Source organism: Malurus melanocephalus, unplaced genomic scaffold (assembly GCF_030028575.1).
Source record: "Malurus melanocephalus ecotype Western Australia unplaced genomic scaffold, MMel_1.1 scaffold_282, whole genome shotgun sequence".
In the NCBI taxonomy this organism is placed as follows: Eukaryota; Metazoa; Chordata; class Aves; order Passeriformes; family Maluridae; genus Malurus; species Malurus melanocephalus.
Genome location: NW_026623514.1, coordinates 28,833 through 38,614, shown reverse-complemented (window position 1 = coordinate 38,614; position 9,782 = coordinate 28,833). Strand labels below are relative to the sequence as shown.

Genomic DNA, 9,782 nt, shown 5'->3' with positions numbered 1-9,782 from the left:
TGCTGAGCAGGCTTGTGCCAGCGTCACAGCTGGGCACAGGAAGGTCACCACTGCCACAGTTTCTGGTCCCACTGTGGCACAGATGRTTCCCAAGGTCGCTCTGCCATCCCAGGGCTGCTCTGCAGGCATTGCTGGGAATTTCAGAGGACTCCAGAGGACGAGGCAGCTGCTTGCTCAGGGGTGGTTGGGTACAGATGCCACCCCGCTGAGGAGATATTTCAGCARGAGCAGAGTTGTGTGGCACCGCTCCCATCCTGGGCATGGAAGGATAATCAGCATCCTGTGGGCAGCRTAGGAGTGAAAACTCCTTGGGAAGCCTGAGCTGGAGCCACCCTGGTGACCTCCTGTTTCAATGACATCCATGTAGGAGATGATACAAGGTAAAGAGTGACTTCCCTGCACATTTCCACCAGGTGATGGACACACTTCTGGAAGGGAGCAGGAGGCATTGCGGGCTGCGAAAAGGCAGGAGGGATGAGGGTTGTGTGCTCTGGGCTCCCTGCCCAGCTGAGCCAAGTGACCCTTCCAGGAGATGCTGCTCTGCCTGTCCTCTCTGTGCCCTCAGCAGATGAGGCTTCCCTCTGTGATTCCCAGGAAGAGCAAGCACAAGGCAGCTCCAGCCCGCTCTGCTCCCCAGGGAGATCCGCCTGGATCCTGCCTGGATGCTTGGGAAGCGGCTGTGTGCTCTGGCAGGAAACATGGAGAAGTGGAAGGAAAAGCCTGAGAGGAACAGGAGGGAGATTTGGCACAGCAGCAAAGCACAAGCGGGATGGATGCTCCTGCCTGCTGCCATCAGGAATCTTCTACTGCAATCTGCTGAGCCGTCTGCCAGCCATGAACAGCTGGGCTGGCTCTGTTCCCTCGGCTGCTCGGGCTGCATCTGGACACCCAAAGCATGCCTGGACACCCAGACCACAACTGGACACCCAAACCATGCCTGGACACAGCCCACACCTGGACACCCAGCCCACACCTGGACACCCAAACCATGCCTGGACACCCAGACCACACCTGGACACCCAAACCACACCTGGACACCCAAACCACAACTGGACACCCAGCCCACACCTGCCCTGTGCTGTTCAGGAGGGAAATTGTCTGAGCTCACACAGAGAGCTCCCAGCCTCTGGTGCTCCCAGCCTCCAGCTGCACTGGAGAGGATGGTTAAAAATGGAGCATTTTGAGCTTCAGGGTGTGAGGAACAGCTGGGCCTGTCTGAATGCTGCCAGGGAGGCTTGTGGGGAGCGATTCCTGCCCTGCCAAGCTGGTTCTGTGTTTGAGGGGGTCAAGCATTGGTTTTCAGGCAGCTGGGTGGGATTTTGAGCAGCACTCTCTGCCCTGGAGCTGCTCCTGGGAAGCTGCTGCCTTTGATGTGTCAGTGCAGGCAGCTGGAAGAAATTCCTGAAATGGTTTGTTTGTGGATGATCTGGCAGGGCTGATGGCTTCTGCAGGGTCCGGGGAGTTTTGGGCCTGCAGCTGCTCCTGGGGATGGCTGGGGACAGACTCTCTAGCAGCACTGCCAGAACCCACAGCTGTACTTRCACCGGTGAGCTGTGGGAGATGCTCCCTGTGCTCCTTGGCAGCCTGGGCTCCACTGRATCACAGAATCCCAGAGTGGTTTGGGTCAGAAAGGACCTCAAATACCCAGCCCCAAGTCCCTGCTGTGGGTAAGGATTCACCCACTAGCCCAGGTTGCTCAGGGCTTTATCCAGCTGGGCCAAATCCAGGCCTGGGAGGCTGTGACTGGTCAGGACAGAATTTCCATGGGTTGGGTATTTTAAAGCACTACCTTTGCTCACTGTATCACTGGCAAACCTCCCACCCTGCCCCTCCTGCTTTTTCCTGGCCCCTTCTCCCCACCAGCAGCCAGATAAGCAGGACCCAACCCCTCAGTGTTTGCTTGACCCCGGACTCATTAGAGCAGCAGGCAAAGCCCRTTGCATTTTCAGCACAACTGTTTATTGATAATCTTTGCTTATCCACTGTATGAATGTTACCAACCTTTGGACAGAGCCAGCCTGCTTCCCCAGGGCCTGTGTCCAGGTAGCCAATGCGTGTAGAAATCATGCACTTCAGGTAGTCTGTAACAAGACGGGTGTAAAAAATATCTCAGATGTATTTGAAATCTCTGCCTCGTCTTGCGATTGGATCACWGAAAAGTCTGTAAAGAAGTTGTTGGGGGACGGGGCTGGTCCCTCCCGGGCAGGGCACGGATGCTGTGAGCATCCACCACGCGCTGTGCTTCGGTGGGGGTGTTACAAACCGGCCCCCAGACCTTAAATAGACCCTGGTACTGGGGGATTTCAGGAAAAGCGTGGTGGGCAGGACCCCAGGGTAGGGGCTCATTGCTCAGGCTGCAGAATTAACCCCYCTTGGGAGCCTCTCCTGTGGTGTCAGGTCCATGGGAGCTGCCGCTGCGTGTGCCTGCCCTGGCTCGAGGAAAGGAGAAGATGAAGCAGTAGAAGGAATGGTGACCTCCTTTCTTCCTACGGACAGACAAAACCCCCATTCTCTGTCCCCAAACAGCATCCTGCCCCTGCAGGGCTTCCCAGCTGGAGCTGGGAAAACTGAGGGYTGCAAAGAGAGCAAGGAGGGGATTTGGGCAATTGCTGATGCACCTTGGTCAGGCTGAAGAGCACGGCTGTGTGTGCTGTTCCCTCAGAAGGTGGAGGTCAGGGCTCCTGMCATGCTGGGCTGGCGGTGGGCTCTGCTCCCTGCCTGGTGACCAAAGGGGTTTCTGAGGGTGGCAGGGCTGGGGACCCCCAGCTGGCACACCGAGGAGGAAACAGGAGCCCCAGGAAGGCTCTTTGTGGTCAGAGCCATGCCCTGCCCATCAGACCCAGCCTGGGGGGAGCACAATGCCCTTCGCAGCCCCCGGTGTCCATCTGTCCATCCATCCGGGACTGCAGCCAGGCAGGGCAGGCTGGTTGGCTGTTATGGTGTGTGTGTGTGTGTGTGTGTGTGTGTGTACTGTTCCTTTGATGGCCACGAGAATTTTTACATTATTACATTCAAACGAACACCCTTGGGCTGGTTACTCTACTTCTGAACACCGCAAAACACAGTAGCAACAGAACACGAAGGAGCAGGGGGGTGGCGAGCCCCGGCTGGGCCGAGGCCCCGGCGCTTGGAAAAGAATCCCAGAAGCCAACGATGGAGGAAGGAGATGGGGTCGCGGTTTCCATTTACAAACCCCCGGGAGGGAGCACCGAGGCCGTGTGCCGGGAGAAGCCCCGGCCGAGCCGCCCTGAACCCAGCAGGCCCGGCGGCGCCGTCATCGGCCCGGCGCGAAGATGAAGTCGAGGGCTTGGCGCTCGGCCGCCGCCACGTTGGGGTGCCACAGGTCCACCATGAACACCACGCGGGGACCTTCCTCCGGGGCACCTGAGGGGATGGAAGCGCAGGGTGAGGGCGGGGAGGCCTGTGCAGTGAAAGCTCCTCCTGCCAGGGCTCCACGCCTGATTCCAGCCTTCCCGGCCCTGTGCTTCCCAATCCCGCGGATGTGGAAGCAACAGCTTTTGTTCTCCCGCCCTCCCTACCCTGTGAGGAACAGCTCTGCTCCATGCCTCTGTGCCACGGGCGACTAATGCCGGCTAATCCGGGAGAGCTGGAGCGGAATGGCCTCTGTCAGCAGCAGAGGGAGGAACCATCCAGCAGGCGTGAGGCTGTTCCATGGTGTGGGAGACAAAGCGTCAGTGCTGAGCCGCCACAGGGCTGGAGGAGGCCATGGCACCGCAGCCCGAGCTGGGCAAGGAAGGAAGAGTCCCAAGCTGGCTGCTGTGTGGGGACAGGGTCACCGTGCTGGGCTGGTGGTGCTGCCACAGCACCATGAGGGTAAAATCCCTGAGTGGGGATCCTGTCCGTTCCTGTCTGTGGGCAGGCTGAGGGGACGCCACGGCTCTGCCAGGGARGGGGTGTGGGATGCTCCAGCGCCATGGGACACAGGGAGCACAGTTATGGGGACAGGGACAGCACTGCTTTCCCACCTGGGGCAGGCCAGGGCAGCGGGAAGGAGAAGGGACTGGTCACGGCTGCCCTCCAAGTCCTCCCCAGTCCCCAAGGGGACACCAAGGAGCCCAACACGCTGATCTCACCTTCGTGGAACGCCGTGTGCAGGAAGGAGTCATCAAAGAGCAGGCAGCGGCCCTCAGCCCAGCACTGGGGCTCRCCCCCCACCACCAGCTCGCAGTTGCTGGGTGTCTTCAGACCTTTGGGCAGAGAGAGAGAGGACAGGGAGGGTCAGGCCATGCCAGGTTCCCTGCCATGGGGCAGCAAGGAGCGAACAGTGAGCTCCAGGTGGGCTCCACGCTGCTGCTGAGGGGCTGCTCCCTGGCAAGGGGTGACCTGAACCCCAAACCTGGAGCAGCTCAGCCCCTACCCGCTCCCTGTCTGCTTCCCCCTCCCTTTTGCTGTCCCCAGCGAGCTCAGCACTGCAGGCACTCACTTTCATATCTGGAACAGCTTCCCAGTCCCCAGAGCCCACATCCCTGAGGTGTGCACAGAAGCCAGGCTCCTGGGAGGTTTTCCAACTTCAGGACCAAAGGCAGATCCTGTCCGCTCCTTCTCCCAGCCCTGCAGCCATGTCCCTGCCCCAGGCAAGGCTGGGGTGAYAGGGACTGTTGTACTGGGGCTGGAAAATTGGATCCATTATGGCTCTGCCACAGGCTCCCCATGGACCTGCCCTGTCCCTYGATCCCCACCTGAGGCACTGCCTCAGAGTGACCCATGGGGCTGCAAGGACGGAAATCCACAGGGGTCACAAAAATCCTCATAGAGAAGCGGCTCTATAAGGGCCAATGAAGGACAATCGTAAAAATAAAATGGGTCTTTTCCTAAAATACCAGCACAAGCTGAGGCAGTTTGGCCGGGGTTGATCCCGTCACCTCCTGCAGCAGGACTGTCACCCCCCGCAGTGCTGGGGACACCGGGGACGCTGCAGAGCCATCCTGCCCCGAGGATGTGACCGTGGCAGAGAAAGGGGTCAGGGCTCACGTGGCTCCCRAAGGGTAACGATGCAGCAAACGAGCAGGAGGGATCCACGAGCGATGCCAAACCCAGCGAGCGAGCGCAGCAGGGACTCCCAGCTGCCCGACAAAGCTGGGACTACAAAGCTGCTGTTTCAAAGGCTGCAAAAACCCAAAGCCATTTCCCTGCACAACAGCCTCAGCTGGAGATGCTGGAAAGGGGAAGCCGAGCTGCCGGGGAACGTGGGCAGGGAGCAGCCAGCAGCCTGCAGCCCTTCCATCCCACCTGCAACCTCGGGATGCTGCCCTGGCCCATGGATGGAGTAAATCCTCATGATTCGCCCCACTGATGGCTGATCCAGCTGCCTGAAAGGGCCAGTGGTGTCTTAAACACATCCAACCCTGGGCACAGCAAGAGCTGCGTGCCCAGCACCAAAGTGGGGGTGCCCAACACCAAAGTGGGGGTGCCAGCGTGCCCCTGGCCCAATGCAGAGTCCCAGTGGAAGGACAAGGGAATGACCCGCATCATTCCTGTGCCCAGGGTGCTCCAGGTGAGTTCAGCTGGAGCATGGACATCACTGGTTCCTCCCAGGAACCTCTCCCAGCCCCTTACGAGTGGAGCACATCCCCCAGCACCCCAGAGAGAGGGATCAGGCTTCCTCCCAGCACCACCAAAGGCAGGTCCCAGCTGCTCAGCCACTCCTGGGATCAGCCCTGAAAACAATTCCCCTCCCAAACAAACAGCCAGCACCGCCTGGGTGTGTTTACCCGAGCTGTTGGCTGAACAGGCGCGCTTGGTGTTTGCCAGCCGGGCCCGTGCGGTGCCTCCCCCGGCACGGCCGGTGCTGTGCCAGCCTGGCCATCTGTGCCGCGTGGGCTCTCCCCGTCCCTGCCCGCTGAGCAGGGAGCACTGTGCCACCAACCCAACGCCTGACCCGCAGCAGGGGACACCCTGGGACCCSCCGCCCCACCCTCTGTGCAGCTTTGCAGACCCCAAAGCAGCATCTTTGCCCCCATTCGCCTGTCCCATGCAGAGCACCCGAGATCCCAGGAGAGGGGAGCTGCCAGTGGCACAACAGCGTCCCTGGAGCAGCACCCCAGGCTGCCCCACATCCCGGGATGGGAGAGGGACCTGCCTGCAGAGAGGGGGCTGCTCAGAGACCCCTATGTAAAACCAGCCCAATATCTCACAGCAGCAAGAATCCACAGCCCTGGGTCAGCACGCGGAGGTGAAACCCTCCTGCTGCTGAATTGGGGACCCTGGGGACATCAGGAACCCAGCGACTAAGCATTGGCCCCTCCTCAGAAAGCTGTTGCCACCAAAGCCCCCAAAACCTCCCTCAGGCCAAAGCAGAGCAGTTATCTAATCCCCCCAAGGGCTGCAATTGGTGGCTGAACCCCAAAAGCACAGAGTGCTGGAGGCTTTCTTGGGGCTCCTGCACCCCAGCCCTCCCAACACATGAGCCACGGTGCCGGACACTCACCGAGGTGGCAGCGGATGCGGATGTTGGTGGGCCCGTAGTGCTCGGCGATGACGGTGCCCGGGCTCAGCACAGAGATGCAGGCGTTCCCAAAGACATTGTTGCCAATGCAGGTGCGGAGGCTCCCGAGCAAGCGGTACGTCCGTGGGCATCTCCGGCAGTTCCTGGGCACGCACATGCCCTGGTTCACCAGGTAGAAGGTGAACCACTCCCCGCTGGGCGTGCTGTTCATTTTCCATCCTTGCGGGAGGCTGCAGTTTGAGAAGGCCTTGTACAGGGTCTCAAACTCGCACAGGATGGTCTGGAAGTTGCGCTCCAGCAACTCCACATCATGCTTTTGAGCGTCCCGGGAGAAGTAGGGCGTGGTCGGCAAGTCGGGCAGGAAGAAAACTTCTGGCTTCTGGATGGAGGGCCGGCTGTTGAGGTAGCGGCCCTGCTCGCGGATGCCCTTGTGGATCCTGCCCATGCCCGACCAGGAGTAGCGCTTGGCGTACTCCTGCAGGTTGTGGTAGAGTTTCTGGTTGAGGCCGTCGTGGTGCGAGCAGCGCACGCACTCGGGCGACTGGCAGTACACGAAGCCGTTCTGCACCCCGTTGGCCTCGGCGCTCTGCATCAGCGCGTTCACCGTGGCGTAGGCGCGGGGCTGCTCCCGCCCCACGTGGTAGCAGTACCATACAAACAGGAGCAGCAGGCAGGCGACGGCCACCAGGGCCGTGGCGTCGCAGTCGCGGAAAGACTGGATGCCGGTGGCGATGAAATCGCGGAGTCCGTCCAGGGACCAGCTCCAGTCAATCAGCCACTCCAAAGACATGGTGGTGGTGCTGGGAGCGWGCAGAGGGGCCCGGTGGTTACTGCTTGTGGGGCTCAGGGGCACCCACACCATGCAGCCGGGCTGGGCCGCGGCGGGAAGGGGCTGCCATGAGCTCTGCCCTGCGCTCCCGRGAGCTCTGCATCGGCAGTGGGGCACGCCAGCACCCTTTGGTCAGCAGCCACGTGYCCCGAGGGTCCCTGCCGGTGCTGCTGGACCCATCATCCTGAAAGGGAGGCTCTGGGGAGAGAAACCCAGAGGTGTTAGGGAGMAAGCTGCCCCATGGGCTTGTGGATAAGGAGCCCTCCCTGCCCAGGAGCCCACCATTGTCCCATACCGAGCAAACCCCACACTGCTCCCRACAGCGTCTTCCACAAATATCCAAATGAAAGGCAGCAGGGAGATCCAGACCTCACCTCCCACTGCCCCACTGACCATCTCCCCTCCTGCTCATCCTCCAGTTTCTCTCCTAAGCTGATGCCTTATCATGTCTGAAATCTGGCTGCTAAGTGAATAGACACGGAGAGTAGACACTTCGCAGCCCTATYTGGCAGCACATCAGCTTATCCCCTGCATCTAACAGCTCTGAAGTGATTCTCCCTCCAGAGACTGAGCTGTGAGAGAGCCCAGAGCTCAGCCAGAGGCACATGGACACAGGGCCAACACAGGGCCACGGGAGCAGGTCAGGGTGGTGGCAACAAGGGCARGTCAGGTTGGCTTGCTTGATTCCACCAGCTCATCAGTAAGAGCACTGGCTCTAAGAAGCAGGATGGGTTTATGAGCCAGGGAAGCCATCCAAACCCTCTCCAGCCCTTCCTGCCAAGGTCCTGCAGCCTCTCCAGGCACATTTCCTTATCAATGGTGATGGGGATGGGCTGCAGATGGGATCTGCCCCTGCAGCAGGGACGTGCTTCAGRGCTGGACACCTGAGATTGGGGCAGCGTTACACCCCAGGGAGGGACATCCACACACCTCCACCCTCCTTCCTTGTAGCACRCTGCCTGCATGCCCCATCCCAGGATCTGCAGTCCACGTGGCACGTCACAGCCTCCCGGGAATCTCAAGATAACTTTCCTCCATCTCCACGGCTGGCATCCCTCCAGACACTCCCGCTTCTCCTCCCCAGGCCTCAGTTTCCARGGTGCAACCACAGAGTCGGTCCCAGGGGTGTCCCCCAAGGCCAGCACAACCTCTGTGCTCCCTGTGGGGTTGGGGAAGGCACCAGAGCCCTGGGGTCATCTGTTTTCAGGGTGGCTCTTGCCCTACAAGGGGAGCRGGGATCTGCTCAGGCACAGCAGCCACGCTCRGTCAGAGCTGATGGCAAAGCGAAGGCACAGAGGGGACAGAGCTGGGTGATCTGACAGCAGCGGGGTCCCCAAGTCAGAATCACACCCTGCAAGGGTGGCATGGCACAAACACGGCCCCACTGCTGCTCCAGGGATGTTGGCAGAACAGAAGGAACCATCCCAGCAGCAAGAAATCCAAGCCCCCGTGCCCACACGCAGCCTGYCTGACCCCAGAACCTGGGAGCCTCGGGCTGCAGAGCCCTGGGGTTTTCTGGGCACAATCCCTGTGGGATCCAGCCCAGGAGCTGCCTCCCGTGCTGGGACAGACACCCCACTGCAAACCAGCCCAAAGCCACCTGCACAGGGGCTGTGCCAGCACTGGGACAGGGCCCCAAACACCGGCACCTCTCCCCACAGACCCCGCGTGGCTTGGACAGCACAGGACACCCAGTGGGTGCTGTCACCTCCCAGCCACGGCGCCGCACCGAGGTGGGTCACAGCCAGCACCCCGGCCTGAGATCCCAGAAAAGGCTCCTCAGCTAATGACAGCAGCAGAGCCATTCCAGGGAGCGGAGATCAATTCCACGTTGCACCGAAGTTGTGCAGGACGTGGAGGCGAGCACCGTGCCAGCAGCAGCCGTGTTACATAAGGAAGGCAGAGGCTTCGATGCAGCACAAAGTTGCATCTCGGTGGCTCCGTGGTGGCCCCGGCACCTCCTGGAGGCACCGGGTTCCTCTCAGCCCGGCCAGGGTCCCCAGGCCGTGGGCCCGCGGTGATGGGGACGCGTGGTGGGGATGTCCTSGGCTCGGCACGGCTGGCATCACCTTTGGGAGCAGCGTGAGGAGCAGGAGCCWTGGGTTGAGGCGGGATGCCCGCTGCCACTCCGGAGCCGGAGCAGTGGGTGCTCCCTTCACCCTCTCCTGAGCATGCCACCCCGCCTGTGCCACCGGAGTAAGTGCCACCCGCGCGCTGCTCTCACCCAGTGTGACGGTGTCACCCGGCGTGGCGGCGTCAGCGGGTGTCACCGGTGTGGCCGCATCACTCAGCGTGGCGGTGGCACGGCCGTGTGCGGTGTCCCATCACCCGGCGTGGCGGTGGCACGGCCGCGCCGCTGTCCCATCACCCGGCGGGCCGGTGGCACCTGCCGCCGCGCTGTCACCGCCCGACGCCGAGCCCCTGCCCCGGCCGGGGGAAAGGTTCGGGCTGCGCCCCCTCCGCGGGCCCCGCTGCCGCCCCGCGTCC

General features: G+C 61.4%; 1 protein-coding gene across 1 annotated transcript; it reads right to left on the bottom strand.

Moving 5' to 3' along the window:
* Positions 1–1,943: 1,943 nt before the first annotated feature.
* ASPHD2 (aspartate beta-hydroxylase domain containing 2) lies at positions 1,944–7,516 on the bottom strand. Its single transcript, XM_057376582.1, has 3 exons — positions 6,449–7,516; positions 4,095–4,208; positions 1,944–3,384 (listed from the first exon to the last, which is right to left on the bottom strand). The coding sequence occupies exons 1-3, from the start codon at positions 7,326–7,328 to the stop codon at positions 3,275–3,277; spliced, it is 1,104 nt and encodes a 367-aa protein (XP_057232565.1). The 5' UTR covers positions 7,329–7,516; the 3' UTR covers positions 1,944–3,274.
* Positions 7,517–9,782: the final 2,266 nt, after the last annotated feature.